We start from the raw sequence: 19,645 nt of genomic DNA on the forward strand, positions 1-19,645 counted from the left end.
ATTAGACCGGTGGAAATTTGAATCCAAATATGAGATTTTTGGTTCCAACCACCGTGTTCTTGTGAGACGCAGAGTAGGTGAACGGATGATCTCCACGTGTGTGGTTCCCACTATGAAGCATGTACTGTAGGTGGTGTGATGGTGCTTGCTGGTGACACCGTCTGTGATTTATTTAGAATTCAAGGCCCTTTGTTTAACACTTTAAGTTACTACATTATTCTATGTGTGTTAATTCATAGTTTGTCTTCACTATTATTCTACAATGTAGAAAATTGTAAAAATAAATAAAAACCCTTGAATGAGTAGGTGTCCAAACTTTTGCCTGGTACTGTATGTCTTTCGGAGGGGTTGGGTTAAAAGTGGAAATCAAATTTCAGTAAGTCCTTGTGTGTAATTGACCAATTAAGTGATCTTAATTAAATGGGTGTTTGAGTATAAAAGCTTGCATTGATCGTTGATGCAATAAAAAGCTAAAAGGCATGCTTGTCAGATTCCTCATCCAACAAAACTTGAAGATCTTAAGTTATGTATTTTGGTTCCGAGTTCAGGAATATATTATTTTCATGGACACGTCCTTCTCTGTGGGATTGCTTCCAGTTCAGACAGATTCACCCCCATCATGTGGCATATTTGTTTTGACTCCTTCTCTCCCCCAGCAGTGAATGCACAGATGTTGGGTGGAAACTGGCAAGGCAGACCCCAGATAGCTAACATTGACAGTCCTTTGGACACAGCCTCTCTCTTCTAAATAAAATGACCAGAAAGGACATCCCCATTCAAGTCAACATTCCTTGATGGGATCATTCTATTTCTATGGCCTCTCCCCCAAAGCAACACTAGAAGGGGAAGCCAGGCCACAAAACAGCGTCGCTGACAGGTTTGTTTTAGCTGCACACTTAGTATCTTTCCAGGATCCCTTAATATAATACATGTTAAGGATTTCTACCAGCTTTCTCAGTTGAATTGCCTCTTAGAAACAGAAACAGTAGAGTATAGCTTGAAACTTGTGCAACAACATAGGATACAGATGGGACCTAACCAAGGGAGTTATTTCTGAGCAAGACCAAGGTTATAAACACAATGATGTATCAAGGACAAGCTCACAGTTAGCTGCTGCTCTCATAACAGCCATGTTTTCTTCTCTAACTGCTTTCTCTTTTTCTAATATATTACGTTTGGTTATATAAGTCAGACTAATAGGCTACCTATTATGCCTCAACCTGAGTAGCATTACTAGTACTAAGCTTGGCTGATTCTAAGATGTTAAGGAAAACACTGCACATGTTCTCTGGTTTTAAATGAGAGCAGACAAAATGGCCACCAAGGAGGAACCTGAAATGCAACTCTTCACTGCCACTGTTATGGATAATGGGCTGACCATGAGTACCTCAGTGTGGAACCACAGGACAGCCCAGGAAGAGTTAGGGCTATTGTGTAGGTCATAGACGCTGCTGTGAGAAGACTAAGGGCCACTCAAAACCAGGGCCTGTATCCACAAAGCACATCAGAGAAGGAGTGCTGGTCTAGGATGAGTTGAGCTTTTTAGATCATAATTGACAAGATTATACGGGCAGATCCTAGATCAGCACTCAGATGCTATGCAGATACAGGCTCAGATCCAAGCTTTGTCCTCCAAACTACTTATTAAGACCACATTTATTGGAACAGTGCCATCGACATGTTCCCTTTTGAAGCTGCATTTGAATTTGTCATTAGTTTATCCTTCCAAAACAAATTGGATATGCCGTGGGAACACATGAAAATAAAATGCAGAGTAAAAATAAACATGCAGAAAGAGGAACATTTTATTAAATCCTCTTAGGAGAGTAAAAGCACATGCACAGTAGAAGGGACTGCATTGGCTAAGAAAACCACAAAGGCAAATGGAATGAAAGACTAAATCAATGTTATCCCCAAACATCCTCTGATTTCTATGGCAAATGATTTGTTCTACCTGGTTTAACATCTACAATTAAAAGATTTCCCCTGCTCCCTCCCTTTAGCACTTTAGACTTGCAAACAAACAAAACCAAAAAGCTTTTTCAAAGTTTCTAAAAATATTTGTGTAACAAAATTGCTTTGCAACAAAATTTAGTATGCGTAAAGTTTAGAAATCCTATATCTACGTCTTTATACTCTCTGGAAAAAACAGCACTGAAAAAAAATGACTTCCTCACAGCTTTTAGGGTAAAAATGTAAATAAATGTTTACACTTCTACATGACAGAGTATACCCTTTGAAGATAATACATGACTTTTTTTCCAGTGTAAGCCAGATGGCTCTTTCTCATGGGGTAGATTTCAGAGTCCTTGTCCCTCATATATTCCATAGACACACGACAGGACAAGAGCACATGCGGTCTTCATAGGAGGTAAAACAAACGAGGCAAGGCGCTGGTCTGAGACCAGGCAGTGTCCGTGTGCCGTTGCATTCTGTGGTTCTAAGTTTAGTGTAAAGTCAACCCACTTAAAAAAAAAAATGCATTCAGAACAGAATTTCCTTGCTGGGCAATGTCCGTGAAGAACTCATCGCTTTCGAACCATGCAGCCGGGCAACATTCCAAAGTTCATTGGCAAAACCATCCTCATCGGTACTTCAATTCATACAAACCCCATTCCCCCCCCATGATTGTAAACCAGACTTAACGGATGGGAGAAATACACAGATATGAAACCACTGTCAGTGAAACTAGTACAGTACAGCATACCACAGGGAAGAATATGAATGGAGAATGTCACGATGATCCTGTCTCTGGGGTGGAGAGGAAGACCTTACTGAGATGGGGAAGATACCTGCCACTGACGGAATATAGCAAACACTCTTTTAGACTTGTCATGTGGACCCTGGAGGAAAGAGGGAACAGAAGTGTTAGAAATGAAAGCTTGCTCATATAGCAGAGTTATGACCAAATGCTGAAACTGTAACAATGTAATATACATTGCTCCATTGTAGAACATAGCCATGTCAACCCTTCATATTGTCATAATAGTATGCCGTTTTTGCAGACGCTTTTATCCAGAGTGACTTACATCATTCAGAGCATACATTTTCATATGGGTGGTCCCAGCAGGAATCAAACCCACAATGCTGGAATTGTTAGAGCCATGCTCAACCAAGTGAGACACAGGACCACCATTTTACCACATCCAAGTTCTGATTCTCACCTGTAGGGGACTGGCTGCCTTGTTTGGGCTGAAGCACTTCTTCATGGGGAGGAGGAGAGTGAGCGCGGCCCTCCAGCCCTGCTGGTGCTCTCCCTCTTGGCCCAGCAGGGGTACACCACCAGTGGGCTGGGTGTTCTCCTTGCCTACATTCACCCAGGGGCACCAGTCTCTGTGCTGGGCTAGTGGGTCAAACACACTCCTATGCAGGGGGCCCTCCTGAAAACAAGAGAATGGAGAAAGTCAATAGGTTGTGGCACGCACCGGATTAGGGTGAAGATAGATGCTGGTCATGGGTCAGTTTAGTAGTTTAACTTCACCTTGAAGTGCATTCCCCTCCCACATGCACCCAGTGGCCAAGATCAGTTAGAACAAGGCAGACATTTATAGGTAAGGGCGGTGTTAAAATAGATGATGGATTTGTCTGTATTATATCTGCTACAGAGTACAACACACACACACACACACACACACACACACACACACACACACACACACACACACACACACACACACACACACACACACACACACACATCCCAGGTCTGGACAATCCCGACACACCTGGTGTGAACACGGAGAGTAAAGGCTTACAGGGCTACTGGCTGAGGAGAGGCACATGCGTTTGGGGTTGCGTTGGGGGCTGGAGCCCCCCGAAGCAGTCCCCTCGCTCCCTGTCCCCTCCCCCTGGCCTCGGCCCCCGGTCATGGGCCTCTTCCCCCTGGGCTGAGGGCCGGGCTGCTCCTCGCTGGGGCTGGGAGAGTCCCTGCTGCGGGTGCGGACCACCATGGGGGACAGACTGCCCACAGGCTGCCAAGACACAATCAACAGAGAACTTTAACAAACAGATCCATGACTAGAGGTATGAGAGCCCATGTTACAACATTCTGAAAGCTACAAAGAACCGAGAAACTGGGAAAACGGGTTTGCTAGAACTTCCAACTCATCCAAGTGCCACCTTAACCTATTCGTCCAGTTCAAGTGGCCTGCCTTGCCTGAAACCTACCTGCTCTGAGCCTCTGGTCTTGTCCTGGCTCCGCAGCCCCCTGCGGTAGGGAGTAGGAGAAGGTGAGGGCGAGGTGGGGGTCTTCCTGTCCCCCTGAGCCTCGGGTGCAGGCAGGGGTGTAGATGACGTCGGGGTGGTGGGGGACTTTGGGACGTCTCCCTCTACCTCTTTTCCTGTTCCCTCCATCTGGTGGAAGTTCCACAGACCCACTTTGCGCATGCAGAAGGAGCAGGTGAGGAGGGGTAGGCTCATGGCCTGCAGAGCTGGGCTGCAAAAACAGCAAGGGGAGAAAGTGGAAACAAACCTATTAATAGAACATGAATACAAAGGGGGAAAAAATGAGTTAATATGCTAAGCTGCTTTTTGCTTTCCAAAATTAAAAGTTAAGACAAGCAAATGTTTTTAACTTTCTACATGGAGATGCCAATTCAATAAAGGCTTTTAACCTGTTGGGTCTAGGGGGCAGCATTTGCACGTCTGGATAAAAAAAATGTACCCGATTTAATCTGGTTACTAATCCTACCCAGTAACTAGAATATGCATATACTTATTATATATGGATAGAAAACACTCTAAAGTTTCCAAAACTGTTTGAATGGTGTCTGTGAGTATAACAGAACTCATTTGGCAGGCAAAACCCTGAGACATTTTCTGACAGGAAGTGGATACCTGATGTGTTGTATTGACTTTAAACCTATCCCATTGAAAAACACAGGGGTTTAGGAATATTTTGGCACTTCCTATTGCTTCCACTAGATGTCACCAGCCTTTACAAAGTGTTTTGAGTCTTCTGGAGGGAGATCTGACCGAACAAGAGCCATGGAACGGTGATGTCCCATTAGACACCTGGCGCGCTACTTCATGTTGGGTACCCTCGTTCCAATACGTTATAAAAGACTATGCATTCGTCCACCTTGAATATTATTCATGTTCTGGTTAAAAAAGGCCCTAATGATTTATGCTATGCAACGTTTGACATGTTTGAACGAACGGAAATATATTTTTTCCCCTCGTTCATGACGAGAAGTCCGGCTGGCTTACATCATGTGCTAACGAGACGGAGATTTTTGGACATAAATGATGAGCTTTTTTGAACAAAACGACATTCGTTATGGACCTGTGATACCTGGAAGTGACATCTGATGAAGAGAATCAAAGGTAATGGATTATTTACATAGTATTTTCGATCTCCCCAACATGACGTCTAGTCTGTATCGCAACGCGTATTTTTCTGGGCACAGTGCTCAGATTATTGCAAAGTGTGATTTCCCAGTAATTTAAAAATAACCTCTGGCAAGTTGATTGCGTTCAAAAGATGTAAATCTATAATTCTTTAAATGACAATATAATATTTTACCAATGTTTTCTAATTTTAATTATTTAATTTGTGACGCTGACTTGACTGCCGGTTATTGGAGGGAAACGATTTCCTCAACATCAATGCCATAGTAAAACGCTGTTTTTGGATATAAATATCAACTTGATAGAACTAAAAATGCATGCATTGTCTAACATAATGTCCTAGGAGTGTCATCTGATGGAGATTGTAAAAGGTTAGTGTATCATTTTAGCTGGTTTTATGGTTTTGGTGACCCTGTCTTTGACTTGACAAAACATTACACACAACTCTTGTAAATGTACTGTCCTAACATACTCTAAATTTATGCTTTCGCCGTAAAACCTTTTTGAAATCGTAAAACGTGGTTAGATTAAGGAGATGTTTATCTTTCAAATGGTGTAACATAGTTGTATTTTTGAAAAATTTGAATTTTGACATTTATTTGGATTCAAATTTGCCGCTCTTGAAATGCACCTGCTGTTGATGGAGTGCACCACGGGTGGCACGCTAGCGTCCCACCTAGCCCCAAGAGGTTAAGTGCCACGATCTGGTAAGAGTGACCTGGTATTTTTCTAATGTTACAATGTTTTGCCTCTACATTTTTTTGTCAATAAAAAGGAGATTGGGAGACTTGTTCTCATATCTAACCTTCCAGTCCAGCCACAGAGGGCCACGATGCAGGCAGCCACCTGAACAGCCAGGACCTCAGAGGTGGACTTCAGAGGGGACCTGCCCTGCTTCTTCTGTTCATCCTCAATCAACTGCAGTAGAACGCCAATCACATCCTCCGTCAAAGACTGCAGGGAAACAAAGTGGTGAGATGGGAGGGATTCTCTTTGTGCAAAGGATAATGGATCGTAGTGCAAGAAGCCATGTGGGGAAAAAGCTCAACTGCATTCCCAAACCAAGGGTTCATAGACAGACCTCCATAAGGGGAAGGGGCTAGCAGAAGGGGCTAGCAGAAGAGGCTAGTATCTGGACAGAGCCCGTCTTTCTATAGGTGATTCATTGTTGTGTAGGAACATGGCTCGCCTCCCTCACCATGGTTTTAAGCTGTTCTGGCTTCATGGCAGGTAGCTGCTGCTCCAGGAGACAGGTGGTGTGAAAGCGCTCCAGGAAAGCACTGAGCAGCACTGATGGCTCGTTCGCCGGGACAAGCCAGAACCGGTCTAAAACGGCAATACAACATCACGGTCATGTGCAGTAAGGCACACAACAGAAATAAAAAATGACTGTTTCTTATTGGACAAGTCCAGGTAGTCCCTCCCTGTTTCAGTACATCCATACAATTCCTTCCTTTTGTTGCCTAATGAACACAGACACATGTACCCACCTCCATTCAACGAGAGGATTAAAGTTTTGCATTACCTGGGCATGGAAAGTCTGGCCATGGACAAAACTTCTCATGCTGTGTCTGTAGTTGTCTAGTTATCTCTGCTATCCGGGAATCATCTATGGAGAGGAAAGAAGTAGGGGCAAACATTATTCCAACCGCTAAATGTATTTAGGCACAAAATTAATGACAACATTCTGTGTTTCTAACAATAAAAAAACAAAGGCTTTTGCAATAATGGTTGGAAGTTCAGCAGACGTGTCAAACCGGTTGCTCTGCTCACATTTCTGGAAGTCCAAGGTTGGCTGTAGTGATGCACAGAGGAAAGCCTGGCAACTTGAACATTTCAACATGTCACATCCCACGTTGATCCAGCCATAGCTGGCACACTTCAGGGGGGAGAGAGTGCGGGGCTTTCCTGCCCATCTCAGACAGTGCTCCCGCTAAGGAAACGTTTTACAACGTTTACACAGCACACTAGAAATTATCAAAATGAGCATTATGATTAAATAAATGTGAAAAGTTATTGTCTTGATGAAAAATGTGAAAAGGGGAATGTAGGCAATGTTATTAGTGTGTAAAAAGCAACGCAAAGGGTGTGCTGTACAACTACAGTACTACTCAAAAGGTTATTCACACAACACTTTGGCAGTATAACATGTCATGTCGTGGCTTGGATGCAGAAAGGATATAGAGTAGGACTCCACTCTTGTGAAAAAGGCTTCTTTGTTAGACGCTTCACAAGGAACTTGACGGTTGCCGTTTGGTGCCACCTTATCCAGCTCTCCCTGAACACTGAAATTCACAAGAAGAAAAAACATTTCACAGAAGGAATTTGCATTAGCTATAGGGCTAAACAAACATTCATCAAATACAACAATTCGTATAGGGTACTTTAAAAATGTTATGTATGATATTCTGTGTCGCGCACGCTCACAAGTCAGCAACATCTCATGTACACAGTGTAACAACCATAAATTAGAATACTAGAATGAACCTTCTTATGATGGATAAAGGTCAGCCATTTTGGTCAGGGAGTTGGTCAACCATGGTTTGCCAGTGCTGTCATAACATAGCGTAAATTATAAACTGGGTGGTTCGAGCCCTGAATGCTGATTGGCTGAAAGCCATGGTATATCACACCTATCACACCGTATACCATGGGAATGACAAAACATTTATTTTCACTGCTCTAATTATGTTGGTAAACAGTTCATCAATAGCAATAAGGCACCTGAGGGGGTTGTGAGCCATGGTATATTGGCCATATATAAGACCTGTGTCCAAGCACTCCACGTGTCGTCGTACGTAAGAACAGCCCTTAGCCGTGGTATATTGGCCATATAAACGCAGCAAAAAAAGAAATGTCCCCTTTTCAGGAACCCGTCTTTCAAAGATAATTCATAAATATCCAAATAACTTCACAGATCTTCATTGTAAAAGGTTTAAACACTGTTTCCCATGCTTGTTCAATGAACCCTAAACAATTAATGAACATGCACCTGTGGAACGGTCGTTAAGACACTAACAGCTTACAGACGGTAGGCAATTAAGGTCACAGTTATGAAAACTTAGGACACAAAAGAGGCCTTTCTACTGACTCTGAAAAACACCAAAAGAAAGATGCCCAGGGTCCCTGATCATCTGCGTGAACGTGCCTTAGGCATGCTGCAAGGAGGCATGAAGACTGCAGATGTGGCCAGGGAAATACATTGCAATGTCCGTACTGTGAGATGCCTAAGACAGTGCTACAGGGAGACAGGACGGACAGCTGATCATCCTCGCAGTGGCAGACCACGTGTAACAACACCTGCACAGTATCGGTACATCCGAACATCACACCTGCGGGACAGGTACAGGATGGCAACAACAACTGCCCGAGTTACATCAGGAACGCACAATCCCTCCATCAATGCTCAGACTGTCCGCAATAGGCTGAGAGAGGCTGGACTGAGGGCTTGTAGGCCTGTTGTAAGGCAGGTCCTCACCAGACATCACCGGCAACAACGTCGCCTATGGGCACAAACCCACCGTCGCTGGACCAGACAGGACTGGAAAAAAGTGCTCTTCACTGACGAGCCGCATTTTTGTCTCACCAGGGGTGATGGTCGGATTCGCGTTTATCGTCGAAGGAATGAGCGTTACACTGAGGCCTGTACTCTGGAGAGGGATCGATTTGGAGGTGGAGGGTCCGTCATGGTCTGGGGCGGTGTGTCACAGCATCATCGGACTGAGCTTGTTGTCATTGCAGGCAATCTCAACGCTGTGCATTACAGGGAAGACATCCTCCTCCTCCCTCATGTGGTACCCTTCCTGCAGGCTCATCCTGACATGACCCTCCAGCATCACAATGCCACCAGCCATACTGCTCGTTCTGTGTGTGATTTCCTGCAAGACAGGAATGTCAGTGTTCTGCCATGGCCAGCGAAGAGCCCGGATCTTAATCCAATTGAGCACATCTGGGACCTGTTGGATCGGAGGGTGAGGGCTAGGGCCATTCCCCCCAGAAATGTCTGGGCACTTGCAGGTGCCTTGGTGGAAGAGTGGGGTAACATCTCACAGCAAGAACTGGAAAATCTGCTGCAGTCCATAAGGAGGAGATGCACTGCAGTACTTAATGCAGCTGGTGGCCACACCAGATACTGACTATTACTTTTGACTTTGACCCCCCTTTGTTCAGGGACACATTCCATTTCTGTTAGTCACATGTCTGTGGTACTTGTCCAGTTTGTCTGTTGTTGAATCTTGTTATGTTCATACAAATATTTACACATGTTAAGTTTGCTGAAAATAAACTCAGTTGACAGTGAGAGGACGTTCCTTTTTTTGCTGAGTTTACCATACCCCCTCGGGCCTTATTGCTTAATTATGGCATCGTTAAACTTGTTTCTGATTGGCTTGAAGGGCATTCCAGAGCGTGCATTATTTCCCTATAATGCACAGTATATTTGTATGGTAGAATTCAATGGCCATAGTTCATGTTTACATGTTTTGTTTGAGCTGCTTTTGAAAGCAAAAGTCAAATTGAAAACAGTATTGGTATTGTTGAATTTGATTTTCATAATAGCAAGCCAGGACTGATGGTTTGGTTAGCTAAACTAGCAAGTCTGTTTGTTTGGTGTCGTGGAAATTCTAACCAATAAGGAGAGACTTTGTTATTTCTTCAAACAATTATACTTTAATATCGACACATTTTTGCAATAATGGAACTTGTCAACGACCACCCAGAAGTGATCGTTGAGAGCCCGAATAATACAGAAACGCAAGGGGTTTATATAGAAACCCAAAAACTGCTTAGTCCTTGGTTGGTTCCACCCATCCCCAGCAGCCCGGGGCATCATAAGCTACCTTGTTATCTTCTTGTGCCTATGTGTATTGGTTGTGTGAGATCATAGCGCACAAACAAGTGATAACAGCAGTTCCGTTTCTCCTTTCAGTTCAAGCTAGCCTCTGTTCTCTTCATATCTCCACACAGCTGTGCCCTTGGAAGATAGTAAAAGAAAAGGATAGACTCAAGAACTGTGGTCACTTTTGTCTAAAGCTGTGCGACCAAGTTACTCAGAAGCAAAGCTAACAGGTTATTCTGTCCCTCAAGTTCTCTCTATCCTGTAGTCACCAAGAAAGTCCTTGACTAGAGGCCTAGACCAGCTGAGGGGAGTGAATGTGTAAGAGAGGAGCCAACCCTTTACAGAAGCACAGCATTAGTAGTCATGAATATCCCTCACTATTTGTTAAGCATATAGTTGTTAACTATTAATATTAAACAAATCAGGTAAATACTTCATTTCTCTCACATTGGTTACCACGGCAACTAGTGCAGCTATCTAGTAAACTTGCTAGCTACTTCAGTGGAAGTTTAACACATTTCTAGTGGCAAATGAGTTAAATTATAGCCATGGTTTAAAAGGGATAATCAACTCGGGGCTGTATGCGTTCTCTGGAAAATAACGCCACTCCGCTAGCACATCGTTAAACACACCTTCCACATCCTTTATTATCTTCAATAGAACATATAGCCCCTTGTTGATCATCCCTTTCATAATGCATTTATCTGCACTGTGCGTTTGTTAGCTAGCTAGCCAGATCGTTTTAGAGGTATGATACCATTAATTGTTTTAATATACTGCCAACCTTCCATTCAAACAACCCAGTCAATCCACAGCCAGACACTGGCTGGAATCAGTTCATGATAAGACTTAGACAGGTTGTAAATGCAACAAGTACTGATATTGTATCATATAATAGCACTCACATCTTTCCAAGAAAACAAACATTTAGATATTTATGATGGTCTGTTTACCTATATTTTAGAGGATATTTATAAAGAACATTGGTTTAAAACCTGTAAAAACTATTTAAATGATGTGACAATATTTTAGGTTGAGAACAATTACACAATTTCTGATATAACACATACCGTACTTATATTTTCCTGCTTAAGTAAAATTAGGACTATGCCTCTACTGCCGTTCATTCCAATTACACTGGTTTGGATTTCTCCCTGACCAATATGGATGCCATTTTTACCTGATGCTGGTACTTCGAGGGTTATGACATAGCCACTCTAGTAATTTGATAGTTACAAACCCTAATTTATGTACACACATGTGGACCCATGTGAGCAATCAAACATGGTAAAAAATGTACAAAAACATAACCAAGTTCACACTCGAAGACATTGCATGTTACTACTACAGTGGTGCATGCAGCAGCTACTATGAAAACAATGCTGCAATTAAATGTCTTGATCATTTGTGATTATTATTTACATTGCTATATGATTGACCGTTTACGTAACATAGCCAGCTATAATGGCTAGACACTATTGTAAATAACAAAACAGACAAACACAAATTAACTGTCGAGTAAGAAAGGCATCAAGAAAAAAAAAAAAACCTGTCTCGATAAAGTGTGCAACTTGCTTGCTAATGTAATGCTACATGTGGAAACTAGATCCGTAACTGGGCACCTAGTTAGCTAGATGGCGAGCCAGCCACAGTAAGCTAGCTAGCAAACTAGCTAACTAGTTAACGTTAGGTCCCTAAAAAATTGCATTCGTTAATTCTCCAAAAACTTACCCATTTGATCTGTTTTCATCCGACAATACACCTGCGTTGAGAAGTTCACGGACTTTCTCTGGAGATGCTAAAACAGATTTTAATTGTCTGTTAGGAGAATTATCAAGACGATTTCCACGACTGCCAAGGGCCGCCATAATCGGTCGGTGCTAGACGCTAAATCTTCCCCCCTGAAAGAGGAACGCTATCTGTTCCGCTTGGGATAATGCCCTGCTTAGATTTCAACTCAAGTGGCCAATGTTTACAAGTCCATATAAAATCTATTATATTCTTCTAAATGTACCTTTGCTGTAGGCTACTGTCAAAGTCCATACACTGTAATCGTTATACTGTGACAGTGCTATTTACCAAATATATTTTTTAACTATTTCCTTGTGAAATCCTTTGCCTTGGTGGTTAAATTATGAAATTCTTGAAGGGAGAATCCACTCCAAAATGTATCTTTCAGTATTTTTTTTCACTAGTCCACTGTTGATACAGTTCCAAAATGTTTTCAAGTTTTCAAGATATTGGACTTGAGGGAAAATGTTGTTGTCTGAAGAGATAGCAATGAATTGTACACATCCCTCCAGGTGACTGTGACCTCCTCTTCAGACCAATTGGCAGTACGCCCAGAACATTGTTTGGGAACCAAAATCAGTATCTCAGTTTCAAGGTTCCAGCTTTGAGAGAAGAAGCCTCATGAGGTGTCAGTCAGTCACATGCAGCAAACAACATTAAAGATAAATAATGAATAATGTAAATCATGCTTATATGACTTGTTTGTGTAGCAGTATAAGAGGACTGAAATCAAGCTTGGATTGAGTTTGTGAACCTCTCTGGCCATTATAATAAAGATTGATTCATTTACATTGAGTTTGAGTCCTTAGTGGTGAATTTCCACAACAATCCTGGTGTAATGAACAGGATGTTTGATCTTCTCGACGTGATCCTTCAGTGAAGGTCTGAGAGGGAACACCGGTGGCACATTCTTGAGAAGGCGTAAAGGGAAATTCCCGTCTCACTAAAAGAGGGTGAGGACCCACCCGTAACAGACCTCAACTGTTGGACGCATCTGGGAGGAAACACAACATCTACGAAACCTAGAAGGACAACTCAACTGATTTCATTAAGTCAATTTAAATGAATGTGTAGAAGAAAAAAATGTACAACAATAAAACCAATAAAACTAAACATAAAAATGAAGAAAGGTACCATAGTCTTTATTTTTTAATGTTTAACCTTTATTTAAATAGGCAAGTCAGTTAAGAACAAATTCTTATTTACAATGACAGCCTGCCCCAGCCAAACCTTAACCCGGACGAGACTGGGCCAATTGTGCACCGCCCTATGGGACTCCCAATCACGGCCGGTTGTGATACAGCCTGGAATCAAACCAGGATCTGTGGTGACGCCTCTAGTACTGAGATGCAGTGCCTTAGACCGGTTTGCCACTCGGGAGTCCGAAAGTCTTAAGAGAACGCTATAACTAGTCTTAGGAGAAGGCTAGAGTGAGGGAAGGAAAAGCCCCACTGACAATTGTCTTTAGGCATTTATGAGAAGTGTCTACGTGGTCTGAGAATCAATGATAATAGCACAAGGTGTTATTGAGCACGAGGTGCTATTTTATATGTATTGGAAGTAGCGGCAAGAGAACCTTTGAAGATACATATGTATACATAGGAAGTAACAACAAGATAATCGTTGAAGATGCATAAGGAGTAATAAGGGAGATTACTGAATGTGTTTGGGAATAGTACTGAGTGAATGTGGATGTGAGTATTGTGTGATTGACTAATTAACTGAACAGGGGCTTAGCCCCGGTGTGAGAGTTCTGTGAGTGTGGGATGACGTGATAAACTGGATGTTTTTTCTAAAGAGTTCAACAAAGGATTTAATATGGGAAAGGGAAATAGTAAGAGTAGGATGGAGGATCCATGCTGGGAACCAAAAGGGCCGTGTAGTGTAATGGATAAAACATTTGTTAGGGGGGTACTGACCTGCTGTATTCGGCACACGTGACAAATAAAGTTTGATTTCATTTGATTGGAACCAAACATAAGACTGGACCAGGTGTACAGATGGAGATTTCTGTGAGAGGCCAACTTGAAGAGAAAGAAGGAGAAGAGGCCTGGCTGGCCTTTCTCCGAGTGCAACCATTTCATGGGGCCCCCCCTTGTATCCGCCACTACCAAATCCTCCACCAGCAGACGGAGATGGTGGTCTCCCATCCCCTCATAACCCACTTGAGGTTGGGCCTGTTCCAGGCGGAGGAGCCGTTAGATTAGGAGCTGACGGAGGGAGAGACTGGAGCTGCTACAACTGTGGGAAGTTAGGACATTTCTCAAGACACTGTCCTGGACGAGGGGCTCCTGCTGACGGAGGGAGAGACTGGAGCTGCTACAACTGTGGGAAGTTAGGGCGTTTCTCAAGACACTGTCTTTGGAGAGGGTCGCGCCCTCTCCAAAGATAGATATTTGGTCATGAGTCATGACATTACTTCTGAGGGTCGCTCCCTCTCCAAAGATAGATGAGAGGCAATTAAAGCTTTGCCTAAACCTGTTATGCCCTCTCCAAAGATACAGTACCAGTAAAAGGTTTGGACACACCTACTCATTCCAGGGTTTTTCTATGTTTGTGGATACGGGTGCTACTACCTCCACTTTTAACTAAACTAATTCGTTGATATCCCAAAAGATGAGATATTAAACCAATGAGTAAGCAGGCAAATTGAGGAGAGGGCACTCCCAGGAGGAGTGGGGGTCTGACACTGCCTCCCAGTCTATTTTGTCTCAGGTGCCAGAAACCTTATGGACAGAATATTCCAATGACAGTGGACTGTTGATCCCAGAAAGAAACTCTAGTCTAGATAGCTACTTTAAAAAGGAAGCTCTCTCCGAAGTTTATTGCTCCCCTTCTGAATTGGCCGATGTATTTTATAATTTTGGCGCATTACATATGAATCTCAAAATAATAGACATTTAATGAGTGTGAAGCAGAAAGTGAATATCCAACAGAAATTGGTAATAAATATCAAGAGTAGACTTAAATGCAAACAATGCCTTCCAATAAGGAAAAAGTTATCATGTTTGTTTTGTTTGTTTTTAAACCTTACAGTGGCGGTGAAAGCAGAACACAGTTTGATAGTGATCCGTGTGCATTAGCAGTAGTGATTGAGAGGGTCTTTCCTATTGGGAAGAAGGGAAGGGTCCTAGTTGAAGGAAACAGATATGAAGACTAGTGAAAGTAACAAAGTGAATGGTAATATTAGCGGCTTTCAGATAGCACTCTAATAAGGCAATGTCTTAGTAATTTGAAGGAGTAAATGTTTCAATACAAGGTCACATGACGAACAGAGGGATTGAGCCTTGGGACTAATATAATATTAGAGGCTGCCATCTGGTGTTTTTTTTTTAAGATAAGCTTCCTGTGGATCAATAGATAGTGAACGGTACTCACTGAAAACAGGCTGTAAGGGACACAGTGGGAAAATTTGGGACAGAGGTATGAATAATTGAATAAGATACGTTTTTGACAATATTCTATTATTATTACTCAATTCGATAGTTTGAATATACCAGTGATTTAAGTAAGAAGGTAATGTCATCTAAAACAATCATCTGTTTCCATGACGTGGAACAGTGTCCAGAATTGGAGTAGATCCAAGGAAATGTTTTAGTACCGAATACTGAGCTGATAAGTCAGCACCAACTTTTTGAAGGCCCTAGCAGATTTTCTAAAAAACAGGTTTTATATTTTGACTAGTTCATGTCACAGGAAGTTCGTACAGAACAGGTCAATGCAACCCAATTGTGGTAAGAGCTTGGAAACAATCTGAGTCTACAGATCCAGAGTGAAGGGTTTGAAGGTATGAAGTGTTTGGTTTAATGTGTTGATTTCACTTACTTTAATAGAAGAATAGAACCTCCTTTGATAGCTTAAAATTGAACGATAATTATCACAGAGTGTTAAAAGGAGGGAAAGTGAGGGAAAGTGTTGTTGTCTGAAGAGATAGCATTGAACTGTACACAGCATCTCCTCTCCCTCTATCTTGGTTCATGCAGTTGACTGTGACCTCTTCCTCAGACCAATTGGCAGTACGCCCAGAACATTATTCTGGGAACCAAAAGTAGTATCTCAGTTTCAAGGTCCCAGCTTTGGGAGATGAAGCCTTGTGAGGTGTCAGTCAGTCACGTGCAGGAACCAACGTATTAATGATGAATAATGAATCATGTCAATCATGCTTATTTGACTTGCTTGTGTAGCAGTATAAGAGTACTGAAAGGGAATGCCCTCTTCAGAGATTTCATCAAGCTTGGATTGAGTTTGTGAACCTCTCCGGCCGTTATAATGAACATTGATTCATTTACATTGAGTTTGAGTCCTTAGTGGTGAATATCCATGACAGACTATCGGGAAGCAAAGTGTCACCGGCCACAACAACATGATGCAAAATGCATCATTAGAAGGATCAGCTAGGCCCCCGGGCACACTCCCTGAGGAGGGCTTTGCACTCATAGACTAATATTGCTAGCAATTAAATCGTTTCCTGGTTGTTAAAACTCGAATAGTTCACATAATTTCAGTTAGTGAGAAAATAAGCTAGTATAGTGTAGAGAATCATTGTACCATCTAAACCACTGTGACATATATTTTCCATGACCAAAAATATTGTATTTTCAGCTATTTGAAGCTGGTGTACAAAACCAAGGGTAAAATTATGCAAAAACAAAAAAACGGGAAGTATATAAAAAGCGCACATAGAACAGCTCTACCGCTTCTTATACTTGCTTTCAAGTAGAATGATAGATCTATAACTCATGTTTATATGTGAATTTTGTCAGGTTACATATTTAAGCAATAAGGCACGAGGGGGTGTGGTATATCGCCAATATACGACGGTTAAGGTATGTTCTTATGCACGACGCAACGCGGATTGCCTGGATACAGCCCAAAGCCGTGGTATATTGGCCATATACCACAAACCTCTGAGGTGCCTTATTGCTATTATAAACTGGTTACCAACATAAGTAGAGCAGTAAAAATAAATGTTTATAATGTCACTTTAAGCTTGTTTCAGGGTCAGCTAGCCAAATCAAGGCTAGTGGAATCAACTGGTTGTGCACAGCCCATAGAGTTTTGTCATCATCACCACACATCAGATTTTACAACCTGTGACAAGGCTGCACAACTGGCCATTCTCCTTACAGATTTGATTGTTTATTGACAGAAACAGTGTGAAATGAAGGGGACACAGAGAGAAAGGAGATCAAAGTACGGGCCAGTAGGTGCCGGGATTCTTACCCACACATGGGTACCAGAGGCCAGTGGTTGACATGATCAACCAGGCTCTTTGCACTGAATCAGGGGTGAAATATACCATTAAGAAGTAAAGAAAGACCAAATCAAATCAAATCAAATTTTATTTGTCACATGAGCCGAATACAACAGGCGTAGGCCTTACAGTGAAATGCTTACTTACAAGCCCTTAAACAACAATTCAGTTTTAAGAAAAATAAGTGTTAAGTAAAAAATAGATAAGTCAAATGCAAATAGTCCGGGTAGCCATTTGATTAGCTATTCAGGAGTCTTATGGTTTGGGGGTAGAAGCTGTTAAGAAGCCTTTTGGACCTAGACTTAGCGCTCCGGTACCCGCTTGCCGTACAGTAGCAGAGAGAACAATCTATGACTAGGGTGGCTGGAGTCTTTGACAATTTTTAGGGCCTTCCTCTGACACCGCCTGGTACAGAGGTCGTGGATGGCAGGAAGCTTGGGCTCAGTGATGTACTGGGCCGTACGCACTACCCTCTGTAGTGCTTTGCGATCGGAGGCTGAGCAGTTGCCACACCAGGCAGTGATGCAACCAGTCAGGATGCTCTCGATGGTACAGCTGTAGAACTTTTTGAGGATCTGAGGACCCATGACAAATCTTTTCATTCTCCTGAGGGGGAGTGGGCTTTGTCATGCCCTCTTTACGACTGTCTTGTGGTGCTTGGACCATGATAGTTTGTTGGTGATGTGGACACCAAGGAACTTGAAGCTCTCAGTCTGCTCCACTACAGCCCCGTAGATGGGAATGGGGGCGTGCTCGGTCCTCTCCTTTGTCTTGATCATGTTGAGGGAGAGGTTGTTATCCTGGCACCACTCGGCCAGGTCTCTGACCTCCTCCCTAAAGACTGTCTCATCGTTGTCAGTGATCAGGCCTACCACTGTTGTGTCGTCTGCAAACTTAATGATGGTGTTGGAGTCGTGCCTGGCCATGCAGTCATGGGTGAACAGGGAGTACAGGAGGGGACTGAGCACGCACCCCTGAGGGGCCCACGTGTTGAGGATCAGCGTGGCAGATGTGTTGTTACCTACCCTTTGAATTGAACTCCAGCTCTTTCTTGAAGTCAAGGTCACTTACACAGTGACCATCAACAGCCTGGATGAGAGCAATGGTTCCATAGTGAAGTCTTTCCTTCTATGTCTGCCTGGACCAAAATTGTGAACCGGGATATCTCTGGCATCATCCATCCATAGATTTGTGGAGAAACTTTAGCAGAGAATGAACCCATCAATTTCCCTTGCACTAAAGAATTTGAGATCACAGTTTTTTTAACCCTTATTTTCACAGTTAAGCTGACTAAAAACACATTCTCATCTACAGCAACAACCTGGGGAATAGTTACAGGGGAGAGGAAGGGGGATGAATGAGCCAATTGGAAGCAGTTCAGTTCTGTGCAGAAAAACAAACTATTTTGGCAAGAGCTGGAGTTCAATTCAAAGTTTGTCTGGTACCATCTGATGGCCATAAGCAGGTTATCTACAACAGTGGCCTCATCAGGGTCCATCTTCCACCTCACTGTCCGAAGACACACACTTTCAGCTGACATCATGACAGAGAGAAAGGAGACAGAGAAAATAAGACATAACACCAGCCCCAAGGACCATTGGGGTATGTTGTAGAATGCTGGCTGGTGAGTTATATGTACAATATGAGTATTGTCTTCTCTGTTTGCAGTCTGTTGTAGCAAGTGGTTGATTTAGGTATAGGCGACATGGGCAGCCGCCCAAGTCGGCATCTTGTTGGGGGCGGCACGGGGTGGCTGCAAAAATTTGGAGTGGTGATATTTACGCGATCGGTTTTCTATCGCTCATTTGCACGTTACGTCAATGATATCATGTCACCGTGTGGGACTGTGGGTCAATTAACCTTGTCGGAGTGGGCGCCCTGATTCAAGTTTGTGAGCTAGGCAGGCTACTGCCTGGGAAGGTCTCCCACTCAGAAGTACGAGATCGGGAGGGGGCGGGGGTAGGTTGACCTCAGGTCTCCCCACTGGAAGCCCAAGGTGGGGGAGCAGTGGAATCTATTAAATAGTGCACCTCTAACTTTGTACAGTACTAATTAAATTAGTAAAATCAGTCACACTACGAAATGTTACCAAATAAACCACAATTAATTCATAATTCTGTGAATATATAGTTTCACAGACATATTGTTGAAGGGGGGGTTCTCCTCAGGGAGCCATATAATCTAGAACCACAACTGGTTGTGGCTGTAACTCTGGCAATAAGCACAGCCATCCAGGACAGGGAGGGTAAGGAAGTCATTGCCATCCAATCAGTTCAGTTACCCTGAGAAAGTGAACTGACAGATGCATTTTGTCTTCATATAATTTCATTTTGTGGAATTTAAATTATCAACAGGCCAATGTTTAAAACGTAAATGCTTCTTTCAATAAATAAAATGTATTTCCCTCTTGGTTA

At 42.8% G+C, this 19,645-nt stretch overlaps 1 protein-coding gene across 3 annotated transcripts; it reads right to left on the bottom strand.

Annotated features, from left to right (window-relative positions):
* Nucleotides 1-1,787: 1,787 nt before the first annotated feature.
* LOC106609763 (nuclear-interacting partner of ALK) lies at nucleotides 1,788-12,099 on the bottom strand. 3 transcript variants are annotated; one of them, XM_045700080.1, is made up of 11 exons: nucleotides 11,918-12,070; nucleotides 10,188-10,321; nucleotides 7,532-7,634; nucleotides 7,123-7,273; nucleotides 6,875-6,958; nucleotides 6,548-6,675; nucleotides 6,155-6,303; nucleotides 4,168-4,435; nucleotides 3,726-3,971; nucleotides 3,165-3,380; nucleotides 1,788-2,843 (listed from the first exon to the last, which is right to left on the bottom strand). In XM_045700080.1, exons 4-11 carry the CDS (start codon nucleotides 7,190-7,192, stop codon nucleotides 2,772-2,774), a joined length of 1,233 nt encoding a protein of 410 aa, XP_045556036.1. In that variant the 5' UTR covers nucleotides 7,193-7,273; nucleotides 7,532-7,634; nucleotides 10,188-10,321; nucleotides 11,918-12,070; the 3' UTR covers nucleotides 1,788-2,771. The 3 variants fall into 3 exon arrangements, with proteins under 3 accessions (XP_045556036.1, XP_045556034.1, XP_045556035.1); XM_045700078.1 differs by lacking the exon at nucleotides 10,188-10,321 and having other exon boundaries at nucleotides 11,918-12,099; XM_045700079.1 differs by lacking the exon at nucleotides 10,188-10,321 and having other exon boundaries at nucleotides 3,756-3,971; nucleotides 11,918-12,098.
* Between the last annotated feature and the right edge of the window lie 7,546 nt (nucleotides 12,100-19,645).

The sequence above is a fragment of the Salmo salar genome, chromosome ssa17 (assembly GCF_905237065.1).
Source record: "Salmo salar chromosome ssa17, Ssal_v3.1, whole genome shotgun sequence".
NCBI classification, from domain to species: Eukaryota; Metazoa; Chordata; class Actinopteri; order Salmoniformes; family Salmonidae; genus Salmo; species Salmo salar.

What these genes read in the sequence shown, in the direction of transcription:
- LOC106609763 (XM_045700078.1), bottom strand. Translation starts at nt 12,054, where the DNA reads ATGGCGGCCCTTGGCAGTCGTGGAAATCGTCTTGATAATTCTCCTAAC. An exon ending in CAAGAGTGGAGTCCTACTCT is followed by an intron (nt 7,274 to 7,531) that starts ATATCCTTTCTG and finishes TAGCGGGAGCAC; the next exon opens with TGTCTGAGATGGGCAGGAAA. An exon ending in AACCTTGGACTTCCAGAAAT is followed by an intron (nt 6,959 to 7,122) that starts GTGAGCAGAGCA and finishes TCCTCTCCATAG; the next exon opens with ATGATTCCCGGATAGCAGAG.